This window comes from Cavia porcellus, unplaced genomic scaffold (assembly GCF_034190915.1).
Source record: "Cavia porcellus strain 051 isolate PalLab524CR breed Dunkin Hartley unplaced genomic scaffold, mCavPor4.1 scaffold_25, whole genome shotgun sequence".
Lineage (NCBI taxonomy): Eukaryota > Metazoa > Chordata > Mammalia > Rodentia > Caviidae > Cavia > Cavia porcellus.
Window position 1 is genome coordinate 51,634,723 of NW_026947508.1, and position 23,358 is coordinate 51,658,080.

At 46.8% G+C, this 23,358-nt stretch overlaps 1 protein-coding gene and 1 long non-coding RNA gene across 2 annotated transcripts in view; one reads left to right on the forward strand and one right to left on the reverse strand.

Annotated features, from left to right (window-relative positions):
- C8b (complement C8 beta chain) overlaps window positions 1-14,919 on the reverse strand; it is a 35,068-nt gene extending 20,149 nt beyond the window's left edge. Inside the window, exons 1-5 of the mRNA XM_013146241.3 lie at window positions 14,717-14,919; window positions 9,302-9,446; window positions 3,948-4,089; window positions 1,934-2,075; window positions 356-488 (exon numbers count right to left, since the gene is read on the reverse strand). Of these exons, the coding sequence (XP_013001695.1) occupies window positions 356-488; window positions 1,934-2,075; window positions 3,948-4,089; window positions 9,302-9,446; window positions 14,717-14,805 (651 nt within the window). The 5' untranslated portion in view covers window positions 14,806-14,919. The remainder of the gene's footprint in view (window positions 1-355; window positions 489-1,933; window positions 2,076-3,947; window positions 4,090-9,301; window positions 9,447-14,716) is intronic.
- Window positions 1-23,358, forward strand: part of LOC134473085 (uncharacterized) — a 54,586-nt gene that overhangs the window by 14,094 nt on the left and 17,134 nt on the right. The window contains exon 2 of the long non-coding RNA XR_010043202.1: window positions 13,851-13,959. This is a non-coding gene — a long non-coding RNA (uncharacterized LOC134473085). The remainder of the gene's footprint in view (window positions 1-13,850; window positions 13,960-23,358) is intronic.

A 23,358-nucleotide genomic window follows, 5' to 3' on the forward strand; every position in this document is an offset into this window, starting at 1 on the left:
TAATGATGTTTCCCTTGGGTAGAACCTTTTTGCCCCCAACTTAAAGATAGAGAAGCAGAAGCTGAAGAGCACATGAGGTTGCATAGGTAGCAGTGGATGGCCCCAAACCCTAAGCTGCGCTCCTGTCTCCAGAGTGGCCATTGATGTTACTGTTGGTGCCCCTCCTGCTACCACAACTCCTGCTGTCACTGCTGAGAGCACGTCCTCCTCAGCACAGGGGAATGGACCACCCTCAGTACACAAGGCAACAGGAAATTCCAAGAGAAGAGTGATGTGTCCAAAGTCACTTCGTAGGAGGCTGCAGGTCCTCATCAATGCCCTCCCTGTGCCACAGTGGCTCCTGGCTGCCCCTTACCTGTGGGGTGTAGCTTTCCACATTGTACGGCTTCCTGAACCTCGTGTTCAGGATGTAGTGAGGAGAGCACCCCCCAGCATAGTGCCTGTGATCCAGAACCGGACCCTCCAAACTGTTGGTGAACAAGTTTATCCTGTGAGGCAGACACAGCCATGGGAAATGGTTAGGACTCTGGGCCTCAGCCCTCGCTGAGTGAGAGCAGAATCCCTGTGGCCCCCCACACACGGCCTTGGTGTCTGGCCCCGGCTTTGCAGCTTTGCAGCCTCACCTCCACCCACTGTTGACTCACCTGGACACCCTGGCCCTCGCTGACTGTTTTCCTCAGCCCTCCTGCTCCTTCCAGGGGTAGTGCCTCCTCAGGGTCTACTTGTGCCGCACGGCAGGCTGCACCCACAGCGCAGCTGCTGCCATCCTCTGGCTGTCTGACCTCTGAGCTCACTTAGATACCAGGCCCTCAGTTTCCCTCTGTGGAGGGAGGATCCAATGACTAGCTTGTGAGGTGGTTCTGAGAAAGCCCTCCTAACCATGTAGAGTTTCTCTCTCAGATCTGCTGTTTGGTTAGAGCAGAGCTGAAGTTCATTCAGGATCACTGAATCTCCCAGGCTGCATAACTTAATAATGATGATTTTTTTTCACAGTACTGGGGGTTGAATTCAAGGCCTTTCCACAGCCATCCCCAGCTCCTTTTTTATTTGTTTTGAAACAAGTTCTCTCTAGGTCGTTAAGCTGCCCAGGCTGGGCTCCAACATGCGATTCTCTTGCTCCAGTCTCCCAGGGTGCTGGAGTTACAGGTTTGCAATACCATGCCCAGTTTGCAATAATGATTTTTGGTGCCTGTGAGTAGAGGAGGGTTACACTCCTTTACCTGCAGGCTGAAAAGCTGCAGAAATAGACTGAAAGTAGGATGGATGCCAGGCCAATTTGGTGCCTTCTAACCTTGATCCTCTGACCTCATCAACTCAGCTCCAGCAGGTCAAAACACAGACTGATTACAGATGTGTCTTGGAAGTCCATCTTCCCTTAACCACTTAGGAGCCTCTGCTATCCACTTAGGGATGCAGCCTCTTTACACAGGGGTAGAAGAGTTTCCTCAGAGTCACTTTATGAGGTAGTCATTATGATTCCTCCCTCCCAGATAGGGAAACTGAGAGCCTGAATAGCTAAGTGAGCTCAGAGGTCACACAGCCAGAGGATGGCAGCAGCCACACTCATAGCCTGCAGTGGGGCACAAGGGCAGGTTGTCAACAGACTTCTGGGGCATGTGCTTTGTAAGCACCTGGCACTGCATCACCAGTGCTGTTAAGGGTAAAGAGTCATCCCAGACCTGGAGCAGCCTCTATGGTTTCCTCGCACAGCTCTATCTCGGGGTCCACAGCCAGCGGTCCTGTGACCCAGGTCAGTAAGGGATATGCTTCTGGGGCCAGTTGGAACTGTCCCCAGAGGTAGTGAGGGGAACCCACTCACACTGCAGCTCTTTTTACCAGAAAAGGAACAGAGCAGTTCACTCCTGCTCTGCTCTCCAGAATTCCATCTCATTTCATTCCTTCCCATCCACACAGCATGAACGTGGTAGCTTACCCACTGGCCAGATGGTCAATTGCCCAGTACTGCTCCATTTCATGTTGGCATTTTTTATAAACTCTTCTACAGTTTGCCTCATCGGACTGGTCTCCACAGTCATTGTCCCCATTGCAAAGAAGTCTACGGTTTATACACCTCCCTAGGGTGAAGAAAGAGAACTGCTGGGTCACGAGGCTCTTGAGAGAGAGTGTATCATAGCTGAAGCACCACTAGGTGCCAGATGGACTGCTAGCCTTTCGTGCGGGTTGGATTAATCCTCATGTATCAGAGCAGAGTTATAGTGGCACTAACAGTTTATTCCCCCCTTGCCACATCCCTCCATGAGAAGCTAGCATTTTATTCCTAAAAGCACAAGGGAGAGATTATTTGGAACCGTTAAGGAAGAGGAAGTGGGGAGCAAAGGAAAGAGCCTGAGAGGCAAGGGCCAAGTGTCCAGGCAGGGGACATGGAGCTTCTGTTGCTGGGACTGGAAAGAGGAGCATTTGGTGGATCCAGTAACAGCACTGGCTGAAGCCTCTGCATGCATCACCAAACCTCCCTGCCTCAATCTTTTCCTCTGGGAATGGGGAGCCAATCGTGCCTGTTTCATAATGTTACAGAGAACGTGAATGAATGGATAAAATAGTACTGGTTCATAGTAAGGCTTGCGCTACTCCTGTGTTTGTGGGTGAAGTGTGCATTGCTAGTTATCATTTGTAGGCAGATGAGATTGGAACCTGGAACTGTGTGATCACACTGCCTTCAGCAGCATGGCTGATGGGACTGTGAAAATTTACTGATGGCACTTTTGCCCTCCCCTATGCTTTTTTTCCCACTGACTTGATGTCCTTATTTGTAAATTGGTGGGGGATAAAGTCCATACATTGAGTAGCCCTGTCTCCCTCAATGTATCAGTCATTTTAAAGCAGTGTTCTCAAGGATTTTAACAATGGAAAAATAATGATCTGGTCTTCGGATGTTTCTTATAAGACATTTAAACTAAAGCTTGCATGAATAACCATTACGACTTTGGCCAGAAGCATGGAGCAATGGCCATTATGAGTCCATGGATACACTGTAAAAAAGTCTCTCAGATTTATTGGATGGGATTTTGCTTTTACAATAACCCTAGAAACTGCTCTATGAACCCCTATCTCTTTTTCGAAAGGTCTTGAAGCAAATCCACATGGGTGCAGTGAATGTGGAGAGCTCCAATTCCCATCTAGGTAATTTAGTCAAAGTAAACTCAGTTTTGAGCAGAGATTTTGAGAAACAGAGAGGCACATACCCACTTAGACTGGCTGAATGGATGAACTGGAAAGATAGCTGTTTACTTGGTTCCTCGGTGAATAATTATTCCTTTGTGTTCTCCTTCCTCTCTTGTGACAATCTGTCTTTTTTCCTTCTTTTCTGATAATAAAGCTATATCATGCATTAAGGTTACTCTGAACTTGGTGATGCAGAAATGTGAATGATAGGGACAATATCAGATACTTTTCAGGGATAAAGTGATTCAGTCATCCAGTTAAACAGAATGGTGGACCCTTGGGCTCTTAGAGAGCTGACACAGTTCACAGTTTACAAAGACCTATGACATCACCTGAAGTTTATAACAAATTCGTAATGTGTTAACATCACTCTGGATTAAAAATCAACGGAACCAAAATGCAGACAGTCAGGTGCTTCTTCCTAGATTACAAAGTCAAAGTAAGCCCTGACCTAGGAATTTTGATCCTGAGAGCATATACTTTGATGTCAGTGTACATAAATGGGATGCTGAAGTTTCTAAGTGCTCTTCTTCCATGTACCTGTTACATGATCTTGGATAAGTAACCTGCCCGAGTCTCAGTTAAATAGGTTGCAGGAAGGGGCTAATAATGTTCCTATGCTGCAGAAACTTCATGAACATGTGAGGAGCCCCTGACCTGTTCCATGACCCTGATGAGCACTACTGGTGGCTTGTCCCTCGGTCTTCATGTGCTTCTGTCTCATGTGAAAGCCCTCACCCCCCCCAACTCTGATGCCCACCTACCTGTCTGTGCACACAGGAAGCCTTCACATCGCACTTGACTTCTGCATGGTCTGCTGGGGATGCAGTCTTCCACTTCCTTGTCAGAGTCGGTACATGGTTCCCCATGGAACTGAGAGGGCTTGAGCAAGTATCTGTGTCTATACTGCAACGGAGAGGACTAGGGTGAGCCAGGTGTGGGGCTGCCGCAACCTTAGCCACTGAGGGCTGTATGTACATGGGCGCTGGGCAGCTGAGGGCTCCAGAGAGCACAGAAAGGTCTGAGGGCTGCTCTCCAGCCCACAGCTCCCCCATTATGTACAACTGGGGGTCTGTGTTGTGATTGGCTGTTTGCTTGATATTTCCTCACTTGCTTGGGAGCTCTCTGAGAGCAGAGACCTTGTTTTTCACCCCTGCATTTACAGTGATCTGTCGAGTTGCCGAATGAGGAAAAGGTACGGGCTTTGTAATCAAAAGTTAGCAGGCAAACTTATGCAATCAGTTCAACAGTAAAAGGTACATTATCTCTGGGCTTAATAACTCCAATGGGTTGTTTTATATATTCTCATTTGTTTCTTAAGGCATCTGCATATTAGATATGAAAAAGTGTGTGCCTAGGAGTCACAACTGACTGATACTTTCTAGTTACGAGATATTCAGCTAGTGGTGTGAACTTTGCAAATCTCAATCTACACCCTGTAAACTGGGGATAATAGATTCCCTAAATGTACACTTTGGGAAATTAAATTACATATGTGCAACCTCAGCCTCATTGTGTTTGTCTGGCACATAGTAGACACTCAGTTTCTCGTAGTTTTTCTTTTATATTAGTAATTTTTAGTTGTTAATATTTTTCCCTTTATATTTATTCCAAAAAACATAGATTGTACTCCCCTATGTTGAAAAGGTAGAGTTATTTGTGTTTGCCTGCTTGTTGCTTGGTTTTAAAGCATAATGTTGTCCTCTAGCCTACCTCAGGTGGTGGGCACAGGCAGTGGCCACACAGTGTGACAGGCATATGACAAGGACCGTGCAGCATGCTCTGTGAGCTCTGTGCAAGCTCAGCTGGCTGCGAGAGGCTTTCAGGAGGAGTGACAACCACGCTGGGATGGGAAACCCAGCAACTGAGCAGAAATAAGGCAGATGTGGAAAATGGTAAGGATGGCAGAGAGGAGCAACCTGGTGGAGGAGGCGGCTGGGTCAAAGTTGAGTGACACACAGAAGAACACAAAGGATTTCATCATGGCTAGAGAAAAGACTGCAAGACGGAGAGTGGGGACAAAGGAAGCAGGGATACCAAGAAAGAAGTGAGAAAATGTGGGCAGCTTCCAAATTTTAGTTGTGGTCAAGATTTCAGTGCACAAAGGATAGAAGAATGGCTGCAGGACGATGCACTAACAAAAGCACAGTTATCACTTAGCTGGCCTCCATAGGTGTAAGTCTAAAGATCCTAGGCAACGATCTGCCCACGCTCCTTTGGCTCCACAGGGCCATTGTTCTTGGAAGGCAGAGTCAGGACAGCACTAAGTTCTGCAAAACTCTTAACAAGCTATGTTGTGAAAACCTAAACACAATAAAGGCCATATATAGTAAACCTACACTAGGAAAAGCTCCAAGTATTTCTTCTAATATCCGGAACAAAACAGATGTCCAGATCCACCACTCCTGTACAGAGTGGCACTGGAAGGATTAAACAGAGCACTTAGTAATTATACAGTGGAAATCTGAGAGGTATCTAGACCTGAAAGGAAAAAAATCAAACTAACTCTAATGGAAGATAACATGCTCTTATTTTTTAATAAATTCTGAAAACTCTACCAAAAATCTGGTGAAACTGATACAAAAAATCGGTGAAGTTGTACGATACAAAATCACCATACAAAAATCAGTAACAGTTTGCATAAAAATCAGTAATTAGTGAAAAAGAAAATTTAAAAATCAAATTCATAATAGCCATAAAAATGCCTAGAAATAAATGCCAAATAAATAAATTAATTAAAATCTCTATAATAAAAATTATTAAAGGATACACACACAAACTGAAAATTATAAGAGGACATAAATCACTGCATGTATATAATAATAATATGAATAATAAAAGTTAATATTGTTAAAATGTCCATTCTTCCAAAAGCAATTTACAGATTCAACATAATCCCCCTCAAAATGTCAACAGCATTCTTCACAGAACTGGAAAACAAACAAGCATAGAATTTATATGGAACTACAGAAAACCCAGACTGGGCAAAGCAATCCTGAGCTAAAAAGAACGAAGTTAAATTGGGTGAAGTGGATGGGGAAGAAGAATTGCAAGCTCAATGCCAGTCTGGACACCTAGTGAGAAAAGAAAATTTAAAAGGGCCAGAGACATAGCTAAATGGCACAGGACTTGCTTAGCATGCACCAGGCCCTAGGTTCAATTTATGCTGGAAAACAAAAGAACAAAGCCAGAGACATTACTCTACATGAATTTTTAACTACAAAACATACTATAAAACTTTAGTAACCAAAACAGCCTGGATAATCATAACTCCCACACACACAAACCGAAAGGACAGAATAGAAAATACAGAAATTAATCCACATACTTACAGCCAACCACTTTTCAACAAAAGTACCAAGACATACATAGGAAAAAGGACAAACTCGTCCATAAATGGTCCTGGGAAACTGGATACACACATGGGAAAGATGAAACTGAACACCCTTCACCCCAGTGAATCAAGGCCATAAATATAAGACCCAGAACTACAAGTAAGACACTTCAGAGATATCGATGTAGAAGGATGGGAGGGGTGCAGTTAAGACCTCAGAAGCACAGGAAACAAGAGGAAAACAAATGGGATTATAAAAAGAAACACACACACAAATGGGATTATATCATAACACTAAAAAGCTTCTGCACCACAAAGGAAACACTCAACAGTATTAAAGACAAACTATGAAACAGAAAGTATTTGTAAATTACTCATTTCACAAGGGATTAATATCCTGAATATGTAAGGAACTCAAGCAACTCAACAGCAACAATCCCCCAAGTAATCTGATTTTTAAATGGGCCAATAATGTGTGCAGATATTTCCCCACTGATGGTATACAAATGGCAAAGATGCAGGGGAATGCACACTGAAAAACAGGGAGGAGGCTCCTCAAAAACCAGGAAGCATGACCAGCATACAATCCAGCAGTCTGGGGACATGTCTATCCAAAGGGAACGAAATCACTATGTCAAGGAAAAAACCTGCATGCCATGCGCATTATAGCATTATTCACCTCAGTGAGGACACTGAATGAACCAAAATGTCTGTCATCAGATGCATAGAGTAAACAATGTGGTGTGCTGGGCATGGTGGCACAGGCCTGTAGTCCCAGCGCTCCAGGCAGCCTGAACTACAGAGCAAGACCCATGTCTCAAAGAAAACGAACAGACGACAAAAAGGCAGTGCAAACAGCAATGGAATATGACTTAGCAATACGATTAATGAAATCCTTTCATTCATTGCAACGTGGATGGGATGGGAAGACGTCACATTAAGTGAAGTAAGACAGAGACAGGACGACAGTGCATCTTCTGAATCATACGTGGAAGCTAATACATAGAAGCAGGGAAGGGAGTAGAGGGCACAGGGGTCAGGAAAGTGGAGGGACAGAAAGGGGGTAGAGAAGGAGAACCAAACACTGTTGGAGGTGGAAGACAGGTTCTAACGCTCTGCAGCACAATGGCAGAACTGCCAGAGACAATTACACAGTTTGAAGGAGCTGGGGAAGAAGCCTGTGCAGGTTGCTAACATCTCAACATATGGAAAAATCATGTCTGAGGAGGCAGAGATGCTAATTACTCTGATATCCATTATACACTTTCATCAAGTTATCTATAATGCTATTCTCCAGAAATAAGTACAAACATTACATTTCAATTAGAATACAAATAAAATAAGATCACACACACACACACACACACACACACACACACACACACACACACTGCCAGAGCCTGGTGGGGACTCCCAAGACAAAGTGGGTTTGGCGGTGTGAAATGCTGGAGGGGCATCATCTCTGGTCAGGTTGAAGAGGTGTCCTTGAAGCCCAGCCAGTGACCTTGCAGACAGGGATGCTGTCTGGCTGAGGGAGTCACAGCAGCAACCTTGGGGCGAGGAGAGGGCAGGCTGCCTTATGTTGAGTCTTTCCAGTTTATGAGGCAGACGAAGCAATTATCCAGATAATTGGATCAATGTTGATAACTTCAGCAAGAAAACCTACTCTGGGAACTGGATGATCCTGCTTGGCTCTTGCCATTGATCCAATTAACTGTGTAATTGTCCTGGGCCTACTTCCACATCCTCTTTAGAGTCTGAGCCATGACACGTCAGGTTTCCTACTAAGCAGGGAAACACCAGCTATTCTCTTTCCCTGGACATAGCCCTGGCTCTCAGAGTTGGAACTATGGGCTAGCTCTCCCCTGACAAGGGAGGCCCAAGGACAAACATCCAGGAACTGCCAGGTTTTTATCAATAGAAGAGTAGACAAGGAACAGGTGACTTGAGTTGAAGGTTTGCACTTGCTCAGGGGCCTCAAGAAGTCACTCATCTGCTCTGAGTTCTGGTTATCAATCTTTCTAGCAGAATATGTAACAATCATCCTGCCTCCTTTACTGAGAAGTCTGAAAACAGAATGAGCTCAAACTGCAATATTCATGAGGCACATTTTGTGTGCTGGAAATAGGCTTGCGTGCTTAAAATGCAGAATACATCTCTACATGTTTAACACCATGATGTGGTAAAGGCCAGGCTACAGGGTGACAGGGAGTGATTCGTTTTATCTAACTGGAGGGCATCAGAAAAGGCTTCTCCAAACAAGAGGTCTTGAGTAGAATTTCAAATGCTGGAAAGCAGCCAGAGAAGGAAGCAGGAGAGGGCAGAGCTGGCTGAGAGCACAGCAGGGTCAAAGGCTCAGGGAGAGTGAAAGCTGGGAGGGCAGGAGAGCGCGAGGTGCCGCAGTGGGGACAGTTCTTGAAGATGCGGAGTCTGGCCTGGTGCTCAGGAGAGAGCAGACCTTGAATGGCTTTAACAAGAGACAGGCGGGCCAAACAGCCTGTGACAGGTTCCCTGGGCTGCATGATAAGGGATGGGTAGGAAGAGCAGGGCAGAAGCAGGAAGCCTACTAAGAAGCTCAAGGAGAGGTGTGTGTGACAACCCTGAACGGCCAAGGAGAGGGCGTGAGTGCCGTTTGAAAGCTCAGAGGGTAACGACCTCTCGGCTAACTGGCCAGGATTCACTGAAGCCCACTGTGCAGCAGGGACTTCCTCAACGCCCCAGCTCACCTCGCTGAGGACCAGGGCTCCTGGAAGCCTGGCACTCTCCGAGGGCCTGGGTTCTTACCCTTTTCTTCTGACAGGAATCGCATGCAGTCCAGGAAATCCAGCTGGACTGTTCACAGTCAATGGGCATCAGGGCAATGTCCACACTCCGCGCTTGTCTGCTCTTGTTGACTGCACTTGACTCAAGGAAAACTGGTTTTTCACCTCTAAAATGTCATCATGAAAGAAGAGAATCAAGTAGCAGAAAGGAATCCCATGCCCTTCCAACCATTTGTCCATCCACCCGATAAATACTTGCTTGCTCACTCATGCAAGGTTATTAGTTTATCATTCCAGTACAGGTTAATTCATCCAGTGAATATTTATTGACCATCCAGTAAGTGCCCAGCATATAGCTAGCTGTGGCCAAAGGAGTATTGAAAACAGTCCAGAGTAGCTGAATGATCTTAGATTTTTCAACTTGTATGATGCGGCTAATCACACTTACTTCACAAGGCTATTTCTGGGATTACAAATCATAGAGTACAGTTAATTATGTTACAAAGTTTAAAGTGCTATAGATGTGCAGGGAATACAACTAGAAGTATCATTCACAGTAATTCACTCCCCATCTCTGGGCTCCGTTTTATCCGGTGGAAAAGGCGAGTTTTGAACTAGATGGTCTGTAATACTTGCTGACAACAAATGGCTACACAGGGCACACAGAAATGTAAGGCACAGCTCTGACTTCAGAATGCACAGTTAGGCTTAGAGCACCAAAAGACAAACACAACTCCCAGCTTAGTGCTGTGAGATTTTCCGCAGCAGTTAGATTTTGAAGCATGTAGTCCCCGTGGTAAAGCCAGGCTAGAGGACAAGAGCAGGCTGGGTAGGGGTCAGGAGCCCTGGGCCGCAGGGCAGTGGGTGTGAGGCTGGTACAGGAGTGCCCCTGAGCAATGACCAGGAACAGGGACCAGTGGGAGAGACAGAGACGTGCTCAAGAGGCGGGTGCCTGGACAGGATGGAGGGGTGTTAGAAAGAGGCATGCATGAGTGCACAGGAACACAGGCAAAGGAGAAGCTCTGTTGAGCAAGACGGCGAGGCATGCTGAGCTCAGCTGCCCATAGAACGTGCACTTATCTGTACATAGGTTGGTAAGCGAGATTTGTGCTAGAAACTCAGATCTGATCTCACAAAGCAGCCCCAGAGTGGGAGGCCATTCTTGAGAGGAGAAGCAGAACATGCATAAGCCCTAGAGGAACAGCAACCCTCCCCAGCCCAGGATAGATGGAGCCATCACAGACACCCATAACAGGGCAGGGAGAGTTCATTGAGATGAGTGGGTGTGGTATGGAGATGGCAGACGAGTCCTATATGCGGAGCAGTCAAGCGACACATGTCTAAAGTTAAGGCAGTGCCACTGGCCTTGACAAGCAGTTGTTCATGAGTAAATGAGTGAGTGTGTTATTTACTCTGTCTGAACCTCAGTTTCCCTATCTGTACCACGATGAGTGTGTTGTTTGCTTCTTCCACACAAGTGACTGCACGGTGAGACTGTAATGTGTGTTTCTCTTCAAGTGTGGAAAGGAGACGTGAAGAGGAATGACTTGCTGACTGTCTGTGATGTGCGTGTCCAGTACTGTGCTTTGCATTTTATCCATGCCACCACATCTGAGCCTCACAGCAGTGCCAGAGGGCAACCATGGACAATGGGCGCCTGAGCAGATGTGGGAAGTGGCCCAGAGAGACAGAGGTGTGCCCACAGTCACCATGTGCTATGCAGCAGCCCTGGGCTTTGAGCAGAGATCTGTTTGACTCCAGAGCTCGTGCCCGGTTCCCTGCCCACACCAGGTGGAAGGGGACAGGACCAGGGTCCGCTGCAGTGATCCATCCAGTCTTCCTAAGGCTACCCTAATCCTGTATCCCAGATTGAGTCATTAGGGAGAGCATCACAGAGTTTTCACCAGCTCAAATACATAGGATGTCACTCCAGACAAGGTCATTAACAATACATCCTCACTTGGCAAAAGTCCTAAAAAAGGGATAATATTAACCACAGTGAAATGCCTGCCCCAGAGACCAGCAAAAATCAATGGCCTAGTAAAGCTGGATCTTTAAAGAAAGGTCAAAGACGTTACTGGAAACCACAGGTGGAAATCGTAAAGCGGTTACTGGAGGCAGAATACTGCACACCCACGGGGGCCTCAGAACGGGCTCCATCTACTAATTTACCCAGGTTTGACAAAACAATATTGTCTGTGATTTGGCTTCTCCCAAGTATGTATTTGACAGCTCTGCAGGGTACTCTCTTCCTGTTTTGACTTTAAAATGCTTGCATTGTGTTTTTTGCAATGATCAGTCAAACTCCAGACTACGGCGGAGACCGAGTGGGTAAATAATACATCAACTATTAAGAGTCACAATTGTTTTCTTTTCTGAGATTTGAAGCCTGTTAATGGGGAAGATGATCAGTTATAGAAAGAACTTAGTAAAAAAAGTTATAATTACCAGATCTCTCATTTTTGCACCCAATTTTCATTATAGAGATGGCAATATAATAAGTAATCAGCTGAATAAGGAGTGTCTGTAAATTACATTGGATAAGATGAGTGCAGTTTATTAGGGCTGCAAATGCAACTCCAGAAGGAAGGCTGGCATCGAAATGCACCTTTAACTCCTGGGAATAGCATGAGCCACATAAAGGACTCCTCAGAGGGGGCGTTGGTAAGCGATGAGGGGAGCCTTTAATCCTTTTAAGTGTGTGTAGAAACAAACCTGGACATTCGGACAGTTTGATCAACATGCTTGACTGCTGTCATTAAACATTCTTTATATGTTTTTAATTATGCAAATTAAGCATGCTTAGAGAAGTAAAAGAAAAATAGCATAAGATAATGCATACCACACACTCATGCCCCATTGCCCACCGTGAATCTTTGAGCACACTTGCTCTGCCTTTTTAATTAAAAACCCTCTTATACATAACGTAGCTCCTGTGCTTGCCCCACATCATGCCTTTTATTTTGCAACTTGCTTCTGCCAGTCAGCACAGCATTTCTGAGGCCTCTCCACGTTGACACATAATGAGACCTTTATCATTTTTTAAAATCTGGATTTCTATGCCAAGATATACATTGCATTTAACTGATCCTTCTTCCTCTGTTTGAAGGACATTTATTTTCCCCAATATTTTGTAATTACAAATAGTGGTACAGAACACCCCCAGCAAGGCCTTGGATGTGTGCTTCTCCACAGAGGGGCTGGCAGGAAAGTGCCTGTCCTGGATTGCAGGGGATGCTGCCATCAGCAGGGTGACTTATTTTACTGGGCCTGGGTCTTCCCCCCACTTTCTAACAGGCATCTCTGACCAAAATAAAGATGGATTCATCGAGTACAGCAGGGTGAGGTCAGCAGTAAATTTCCAGCCATCAGCTTATATAGACGGGGTGCATCGGTATATTTTGGCTTTCTCTAGAAATGCCCTGACACAACGAATTTCTTGTCACACACAATTTGTTAGGCAGCTGCATCCCTTTTGCAAATAGCAGCCTTCTACGGTGTTAGAATCCAGCAGTGTCTGGGTGGCAGGTTTTCGATTTCTCTTCTCTTTGTCATTTGCTGTTGCAGACATGAAATTTAAAGCAACCTCTCCAGACAGCAGAGACAGAGAATCTACATGGAGGTCCAGGAAGCCAGGGACATCATCCAGGAAAGGGGAAAATGCATTAGTGAAGCACCAGAACACAGGGCCTCAGATTACCACTCCACCCACCCAAAAAGAAATGGCATTGGAACCTATCTTCTGCTGCATGTCACATGAGTGTCTCTGAGCTTCAGTTTCCTTTATTTGACTGTCAACACTGGCACCACCCTTGACCAGCCGTGGAGAAGGAGCTAATGTGGGAGAGGGGGCACCATGTGTCTATCGATAATAATCAATCCCACATTGCCTAGAGGACACGGTTCCGGCCCGTGACCCGCGCTGGTATCCTCCACCACTGCACGTGGCCCATCTCCTGTTGACTGCTCCACCATATCCCTTGTAGCTCCTACTGGCCTGGACTCAAGGCTACTGAAATAAAGCTAGCACCCTGGGAAAAACCAGTCGGCTCTGTCATCCTCCCATGCCTCTGCCTTCACCCCTTTCTAGACCTCAGGCCTGGCGGGGCTGGGCCCTCCCTCCCCTGTTTACTGTGGGCCCTGCAGTGTCTCCTGTAGCAGTCCATGGAAAACGTGCTCACATGCCAGCCTCCTCCTCGAGACAGAGCTGAGTCTTTCTCATCACGGCTCTGCAGCGCCCACCTGGTAGGGGCACAGCGCTACAGTAGAATGCTGTGGTCTGCTCACGCCCTCCCTTCCTTGGCTCCTATTTGCTTCTCTGCGCATGTGTAACACACACGGTGAAGGCCTTGGCAGTCAACTGCAGTCTTGATAATTCTAATAGTGAAGTAGTCAAGAATCACAGTCCTGGTCTCGGGGCGGCAGTGGCCACCAGGGGCTAAACACTCAGTGGAACTCAGTGGAGAGTGAGCCCATCAGCCCCTTGGCACCTACCACACTGAGAGGCTGTCTGCGCTCCGGGAGATCTGCGCCAAGTGTGGGGAACTGCACTGACAGTCTCTCTTCCCTAGGGGGCGCTCACAAGGGGCACCTGAGCACAGCTGCATCTCGCTCACCAGGAAGCCCCTAGCAGCCAACCACCAGAGCGTCACTGCAGTCCAACTCTGAGCCCCCACTGAGGTATGCTCTTTAGCTTATTTTGCAACTTATTAATGGGGACTTAAAATGACAAAATAAGTCAGCAGTGAACATTTGGTGATAGGGAAGAGAAAGGGAGGAAGAAGATGGAGAAGGAGGAGAATGAAAGGAAGGATGGAAGGAAGGAAGGAAGGAAGAAAGAAAGAAAGAAAAGAAAGAAAGAAAAAGAAAGAAAGGAACGAAGAACAGAGGGGGAGGAAGAGAAAGAAGAGGAAGGGGGATGGGAGAAGGGGAAGAAGACGAGGGGGAGGAGAAGAAGGAGAAGGAAGGGGAAGGAAGGGAAGAGGATGAGGAGGAAGAGGAGGGGAGGGAGGGGGGCAAAGAGGAGGAAGAGGAGAGGGAGGAGGAGGAGGGGGAGGGGCGGGAGAGACCCAGAGAACCCAGGCTGGAGCTGCTGGGCAAGGGTAGCAGATCACTCTCACATATTAAAACCATTCATATGAATTGGCTCTTTTTCACCCCCACACAATAAAATTTGTATTGCATAGAGAGTCAGACCTAAGCTTTGTTTTGAACACAGAACAAATATGTGCGTCTTCCAGCTTGACAGAACACATTTAAGCTTGCCTCTTCCTCGAGATTTGTTGGTTGAAGCCAGTCACTTGGCTCCACAATCACTGAAGGTAGTTTCAAGAGACATCTCTTTCCCGTCGCCATGCCACAGAGCCAGCCAGAGTTACGTGGCCGTCTGCTCCTTGCCACATGATTGATCAGGGGTTCATTTGTAACCAGCACTTACCTGGAGCCAGGTAAACTGAGGCAGCCCAGGGCGACGCTGAGGAGAAACACTTCTGCCAGCGCCCTCCCAGTCCATACCCCCATCCTCATTCTCTCAGTATGACAGGAGGCCCAGGGCCGCTCCAGGGCCCCCGAGAAGTCTGCACAGTAGTGTGGCTATTGGCTTCTGTACCCACAAAGCAAACAGCCCAGCAAAGCAAACAGGAGGCCACCAGTGCCTGAATCCCTATGGACTTCGCACAGGCAGGGGATGGAGCCCTGATGTGCTGCCAGCCAGTGATGGGGGGTGGCAGACTCTTTAGCAAGCTTGCTTGTGTTCTTGGAGACCAGGCCCAGGTTGGCAGCAGAGGGGCTGGGCAGTTGGGGAGTCAGGGAGGACCGTGGCTCTGCTGTCCTTTGATTTGGGGCCACAGGCAGGATATCTCTGTGCCTCGGTTTCCTCACCTGCAACCTAATGGAGGTAAGTTTGTGTGAGAGAAGCACACAGCACAGTGTGCTGACAAATGTGCTGTTCTAAGCAGTACTCGGGGTTTGGGTTCAGAAAGGCCCAGGTCGGAATCCCAGTTTTGCCTCTTGTTAGCTGTGTAATTTTGAAAAGGCTCCAGAGCCCACTGCCCTGACTTCAAATCCTACTTTAATTCATTAGCCATGTGGCTCCCAGCAAATTATTGACCCTCTCTGGGACTGACTCCATATCTGTAAAGCAAGAATAATAATCTTATTTACTTCACAGGGTTAGTGTAAAAGTTACATGAATCTCAACATTCAAAACATCCCAGACATACAGTGTGCTCTCTCGACAAGGAACTAATAGTTCGCTGATTGTCTATGATGCTGTCTCTTCATATTGAGATGGGCGGGCTGTGGTGACCCATCACTTAAGAGCTGGAAGAAGCATGAGACACTGAACATGAAATTTTACATAAATACACACCATAAAAATACAAAAAACATATATAATTTCATTATATTTAGGGAAATAGAGGCAGTTTCCCTGACCAGGTCAGGTGAAGTGGAAAAGACGATCGGTACGGGTAGGGATGGCACTGATGTCTAATATTAGCTTTGGAAAGTAAGGACCCGCACTGGCAGTCACTCTGAAAGGAGCACAGTAAACACTGTCCACCGCCTGTCACTTCTCCCCCTCTCAAGGCCACAGCTAAGGCAGGCAGCATTCATGTCTCCTAGTCAAGCTTGCTTGACTGGAGCTTGGGTGATGGTGCCCACCTCAGCTGTTTATGGTCCTCCATACTTTGCAGATTAGTCTCAGCATCAAACTGTCTTCAAGGAAACTATCACCAGAAAGTGCCTTCGAGATGGCATAATCCACGCAGATATTGTCCTGAAAACCTCTAGAAATGCCTATGCTTGCTATTACCAAGTATGGTTCGGTTTTCACTCTTCACAGGCTGGGTCCTGGTTCCAACCAGGCGAGAGCGCCACCTGCCTGTGGGGAGAAGCACAGGCCTGTGGTGTGACAGTGGCACTGGGAAAACACAATGGTGATACACAAGGGACGGAGGCTCTAACAAGCCCTTTCTGGCACTGCGGAATAACAAAGTCATCCCTGACCTGGCATCACAAAGGGGACCTGCGCCCATGGAAAGCTGACTCATGATGGATGTTGGTCCAGGTGCTGTTGGTATCATGGGGGTAGGTGAGGAGCTCTGAAGGCAGAGGTGACATGGGACATGTCAGGGAAAGGATGCTGTCTTTCAAGAAGTCATATAAATTCTCTGAGCCTCTGTTTTCACATTTGTATTATGGGTGTTATAACTCATGAACACCAGCTCCATAAGGGGTTTTAAGGTCTGAATGTATAGAACGTGGATTCCTTAACCTTGGTCTTGATCCACACTGGAGCATCCCTAAATTCTAGACTCACGTTCTCCTTACCCTGCTGTGTCTGCCAAAGTAGCCAGGATGGGTGGGACCCCAAAAAGGAAGAGTGAAAGGGGATGCAGAGCCGAAGTCCCCTCCCATTCACTGTGCTCCAAAGAACAAATCCCAAACTCTGCTGCTAGACCATCGTGTGTGTGCCAGCTGTCCCGAAGTGTGCAGTGGCCCTGAACTTTGACACAGTTGACTGAGGTAGTTAATCATTTCTAATCAAGCAGAACCTTGAGTTCCAAGAAATATCCTGGCCTTCTCTATGTCTGCCTGCACTTAAGAGAAGCCAAATCCTTACCAAAAAGGTTTTGCATAGATGTCCTCCACTGCAGGATTTCAGCAGAGCCTGCATGCCTCAGCAAGGGTGGTTACTGAATGAATTGTGTGCTCTTCTCCAGATGCTTGTACTTGGTGTTCCCTCCGCCCTGAAAATGTGACACCTGGCTCAGTGTGACTTGTTTCAGTTGTATACGCTAATGCCATTAGGCAAGAAAGCTTTCTCAATTGACTTGGCTGGGGGTTTTGGTTCCACAAGGTCTCCTGAAATTTTAACCTTGTAGTGCAGGCATGGGGTCTTTACTCCCCTGCCTGATGGTTTGTTCTGATGTCGTGTGAATGCTGGCTGTTGGCCGCTGTGTTTCTGTCTCTCTTTTTTCATGCTGGTGATTTGGAAATGGAGGTAACATCTTACAATGGAGGAACCTATACTCAGAATCACCTGACAGAGGAGAGCCCTGTTGGCCCACAGAGGATACTGGGAGAGTGCGGATTAAAGGCTTTATGGTTTTATGTGTCTGCAGCCATAGCCACCAATAATATGCTCTAATGCCACTTTCAGAATCTGGGGCATGTATGGAGGACCAGGGGCACCTGGTTTTTACTGAGGAAAATGTCAGTAGTCCATAGCTTTCCTCAGTTCTGTAAAAGCACCTATTATTTAAAAGAAGAAAACATTCCTCTGTGAAATGCAACTTACTTCCCAGTTCTGCTGCCCCACTGAAGGGAGTGTGGTGCAGTCTGAAATGTGTGGGGAACCAGAAAGACTTAGATTAGCATCTCACTTCTCCCATTCATGCCTTACCTCCTGGGCAAATCTCACAAGCCCTCCAAGCAATAAATTCCTTGGTTTCAAATGCAGGTGTGTGGAGATAAAGCTTCACCCATCATTTACTGAGTGTCTACTATGTGTCAAGTGTGGTGCCAGGTGACTGGGTATCAAGAGGAAGACGTGGCTGGTGGCCTGCTGAGGGGTGAGGCGCTAAGTACTGTGCAGTGACATTGTGAAGTCTGGGCGTCCGTCGTGTCTGTGTGTGGTTAGGGTTAGAGCTGGCTGGCCAGGGTTTAGGAGGACTCAGCAAGTCACACGGCAGACATGAAGCACTTCCTAGAGAGCGGGCAGCAGAATCAAGATTGAGAGGTGAAAAAACACACTAGGCTTTAGGGGTGTGGGGCCCCCCCAGCAACGAGAATAACAACATATGGGTACCCCACACGCCTTCCTTTAGGCTCTACATTTCCTACCTCTCCTCGCAATTATATACAGCCTTGTGACCAAAGTCGGTATATGAAATACAGGGGGCAGCGACCGTATCACTTTATGCCTGGCCCACAAAACAGCTTCCCAAGTGAAATTCTACACCTCTCCTTTTCCGGTTTGTCCTTGGGCTGCAGACCTTGGAAGCTGCTGAGGAGGAGGGTGCAGCCTCAGGTAGCTGAGTTTCTACAATCCTGCACAATCCCATGGAGCAGAATTAGCCCGCGCTCTGCTGGGAATAGACCCTAATGTGGATGTGGAGTCCATAGGCAGCTGTCTTTTCTGTCCCCCACCAGAAAAGACAGAGACTCTTCCTTAATATTGGGCTGTCATTATGTTTTTCTTTTTTCTAGTTTCCTTATTTTTCTAGTTCGATTAGAAGCATTTCCTCTTGGATGTTATTTTCAGCTGTGTGTAGGGAATATCCTCCAAGACCATGCCTGAGTAGGAAGGAAACATCTATAGTGCTAAAGTCTTGAGATTTTACCATTTTTCTCTATCCTGGTGAGCATGACTGAAATGATGAGGCCCTCTGTCCCATAATTCTCATTCCTTCCTCACAGCATGGTAAGTCTTCACGGGAGAAGGTTGGGGGTGGAAAATGGTGAACCATGATGTGGCTCTGGCAGGGGCGGAAAGGCAGAGTCGCTGCTGATTCCCAGGCTGCATTCATCCTCTGTTGGCAGATACGGGAATTATAACTCTGCTTGTGTGGATGTCTCTGCACATACTACGTGGCTGTGTGTTTGTGTGTGATGTGCAGTTTCCTTCTGTTGTGTGTGGTCTGTAAAGTATGGACATGCATTTGTCTCTAGCCATAGGCAGGGGGGATGGTATAGTGGCCTAGATGCAACTTGGGTGTGTCCCTTGAGGTCCGTGCGCTGAAACCCTGGGCCCAGCAGTCTGGCAATGAGATGGTAGAACCTTTACAAGGGACAGCCCAGGAGAAGGTTGTTAGGTCATGGAATGGACATCATCTGGAGGGAGTAAGGCCACTCTAAGGGGTGAACTAGCTGTTATGAGAGCAGCTGTTACAAAATGAGGTCACCACACACTTTTTTTTTTTTTTGTTATCAAAAAAATTATCACTTTTTTTTTTTTTTTTTTGGTCACCACACACTTGATCTTGACTGCAGACAGCCGCTTCCCCCTCCCTGCCTCTGCCACATTGTGTCAGCCTGGGAGTCCTTTCTAGTTGCCAGTGCCATGTTATTTGGATGCTCCAGCCACTGAAAGTGTACCTATTTTGTAAAATTGTATCAATACAAAACAGACTAATAAACAGACTCAGGACACCATGTGGGACACACTGAATTTAAGACAAGAGAGGAAGCACACCAAGATCATGTGATCAGCACTGATGATTCTGCTGAACACAATGACAGCCAGGCAGATACAAGAGGCCAACATTGTGCTCCAAGACTGACCAGAGGACCGAGGGCACAGCTGCCTTTGAAGCTTGGTCTCCGCCATTCAGGACAGGATTTGACTTGGGACTCCCCATGTGGGCGCTGGAGAAGGTGCCCTGCTTGGCTCTTGAGCAATGGATAGTTAGAGAGTGCTCGCTAGTATAGAGGGCAGTGATGGAAATCATGCTCCACCGGGCCCCTACTAGGAAAACTTAGATATTAATCATGGGGCAGCAGGGGCGCCAGGATACACAGGTTGATGGTTCCCGACGCTGGAGGGTGCAAATGTCACCAGCATTTCTTAGCATGACTACACAAACGCATGTCTGCGCTAGAGGCCAGTGCCCATATTTTCTCTGAACACTTTTCCCAAAACCCTTTGAGCATTTTACTGACCTCATGATACCCATTCACATCACTGTCACTGACAATGAAACATCCCAGATTCAACTAAGAGCAACATATTTTGTGAACTTTTTTTTATAAGTAAAACCGTTTTGATTTTTTAAAAATAAAACATTCAGAGTACTCATTTTCTATTTCGCCTGTTTCCAGGAATGCTAGAAATGTGTGAGGAGGGAAAATTAGATTCTACCTGGCAGAGTGCCATGAAACTAATTACCTTGGGGACCTCATACAACTGGCTGGATTATGTAGTTGCATTGATTTTGTGGATTAACTGTGGCAAACAGTGAAATTTAAGTCACTTTGTTCATCTGTTCATTCCCTTACTACAAGATTAAGTTCAAACTCCTTAGCCCACCAAACGAACAATTTCTCAGTCTGTATGCATCTGCTACTCTGAACTTTGTACCAGTCTGAACTTTTCATCAAATTGTTTTTACACTCAAAAATACACTTTTCAAAGCCCACTGTAGCCTGGACCAGATCCTTTGCTAAAGAAGAGAGTACAGTAATGCATATTTTCTTTGGCTCTCTGCCCTCAAGGGTTTCATAGAGGAAATAAATTCAAGTGTGCATATCTACAGTTACGACTTGGGTAGTGATAAACAAAAACTAATGTATTTTTCTGATTTCACTGGTGTGGTGGCTGGGGTAGGCAAACTTGGGATATTTTCTCTGTGCGTGTGAAGCACCAAACCAAGGTGTGAGGGGGTTGAACAGTCAAGTTTTTACATTGTGATGAAATTACTGGTGTTTATATACCATTACACAAGGTTTCTAATATGTGTGTTGCTATAGAACTTGTCCTAAAGTTTAGATGTTTAAAACATCAGTTATGTTACTTACAATCCTGCAGGTCAAAGAGCCAGGCCAGGTACAGAAGGAATGGTCATCTCTGTTCCGTTGGATGTCTGAGGAGCTGGATTACCCCAGGTTGTTTTTGGTCCACCCCCACCTTCCAAACTGAGGAGCTAAAGGCTGGCTGGGGCCTCAGGTCTCCTAAGGGCCTTTTTCTCTTTAAGGGGCCACTGCACAAGGCCTTTGGTCTGTGTCATAGGGGAAGGCAACATCATACGTGGTAGCTCAGGGCTCCCTGGTGCATAAAAGCAGAAGGTACTAAATCCTCCTAGAGCCCTAACTAGAGCTGGTGTAGAGGTGTTTCACATTCCATTGGTTAAAGTGGGTCACAGGGCAAGTCCCGACTCAATGCAGGAGGAAATTACACACAGCTGTGGGTAGAAGTTGGGATGACCCACTGCGAGCCATCTTTGAAGAGCAGTTATCCCATCCAGGAAATGGCATTGCTTAGTGCGGGATTTTTTTAAAATAGGAAAGTCAATCAAATGTGCTCCTTTCTTCCCAGGAGGCCATTAGCCATTGCTGATACAGAATACAGATTTCAAGGGTTGGCAGAGATTTTTCGCCAGAGAGATAGGCCTGCCTCTGCACAACAGCCCACAGGGAAAAGGACTCCTCAGCACACAAATAGAGCTGCAGCTCTGATCAGGACTCGAGGCTTACACTGGACTTTGAGAATCAACAGGTGCAAAAGTCAAGCTATTTTATTAAGGAGTTCTACATGGAAGTGATGTAATTCAGAGGTGGAGCATGACAGAGAAGAGTGGGACACTCATGAGATTCTGATTGATCAGTAATCTCATAAGCAAATCCAAGCAAGAAGCAGAGGAGACCTCAGAGCTGATGTCAGAACCTTTGTTTGAGGTTTCTATAATTTGTATAGATTTCTGCTTCATTCGTAGTCAACCAAATGCAAAGCAAAGCCAGCACTGTACACACTCTGAGAGCAGAGTCAGCAGTCCCATGTCTGCCTCTGCCACTTCCTGGTTATGTGGCTTCTCATCTGTTACTTTTCTGCTCAGAATTGTGACAGTGCTTAACGCAGTACCATCCATGGCAGGATTTCAGTCATTGTTAACTATTGATATCATTATTGATAGGACCTGGTTAATTTAATAACTTCCAAGTTATACAGCTCTTACACAACTTATTGAACAACACAGACACACTCTTGCCTCAATTCATCGATGTGAAATTTTGTTGAGCAGAGTGAGCAAGGCCAGAAGAGCAACCTTCTTTTCAGAAGAGGATGTCAGCCAGTGTGGCTGCTGTCCGAGCCAGCAGCCTTTTCTGGTGAGCAAATGCCCAGCCGTGAGACCTCGGCTGCCTGTGGTCACACGCGAAGGGAACCCCACCGCTCCTGCCAGCATGCTGTTGCTGTGCATCCCTTTCTGAATCTGGTCCTCACCTGCACAGGAACATGGCAATGCTTGTGGGATAGGGCACTTGGCATTGCAGACCCAGATGGCCTAAGCACAAGCTGAAGTGCTTAGGTGGACGAGCCAGTGTCCATGGATCCTTTTAGAGATGAAAAAATAGGTGATGACCAGAGATCATCTACTAGACATCAGGCTCAAAGACCAAAAGATCCTGGCTGCAACCTGGGTTCTGTTCATATGCTTCCATAGAGCATGTTTGGACCTCTTAAGGTCCCAAATCTCCTGACCAGGGTCCTCTGGGGCTGAAAGATAGGGCTGTGAGCACATTCTGGGGGCCCCTGAGTCTCCTGTATATTTATCCTTTTCATCCACACAGATCTGTCCAAGCTGGGCTCCTTTCCCAGGCTTCTGGAGCCAGCCCAGGTCTCTCCAGTTTGCTCCAAAGTCTGCTCAGACTCCCCTGTATCCCACCACCCATGATCAGGCCTTTGACTGTTCTTTGGAGGTGCAGCTCGTTTGCCTGCACTCATGGCCTCTTCGCAGCGCTTGCTTCTGGTTGGGGATTTGTACTTTCCAGAGGCGATGCCAGAGAGCGATGCTATGTGGTCATTCGAGGGGTAACAGCTGAGCTTGAATCTTTGTTCTGTCACTTCTTAGCACGTGACTCTGGGCAGTTGCTTTCCATCTTGGAGCTTCAGTGCCTTCATCATTATACAAGGAGCCTGTTGGAGTGTGGGAGTAATAAGGATTAGGAACAATGCATGCACGTTTCCTGTGCAGTGCTGGCCACATGGTAGGTGTTCGGTGCATGGAGGCTGCTTTGTGCTTTGTGAATGTTGTTGTTAGTGCCTAGTACACTTCCAGGACCATGGGCAGAAGGCCACACAGAAGCACAGTCATGCCCCTGTGAAGGCTCATCAAAGGCCTTTCTATCTAAGGGTACCCTGGGGGTCAGACTTGAATCTGGCATTCATCCAAATTGAATTTGGGCTTCAAATCCTGAATGGAACACTCACTGGAATTTGGCCTTCCTCTGATCTCCAAGCATCCTTTTCCAGAGGGGAGGGCAGAATTCACTGCTTTGTGTCAGCTTTCAAATCACACAGGTGTCCATGAAGCTAGCTGGTGTCCTCTAAATACTCAGTAATTTCCAGCGACAGTGATAATG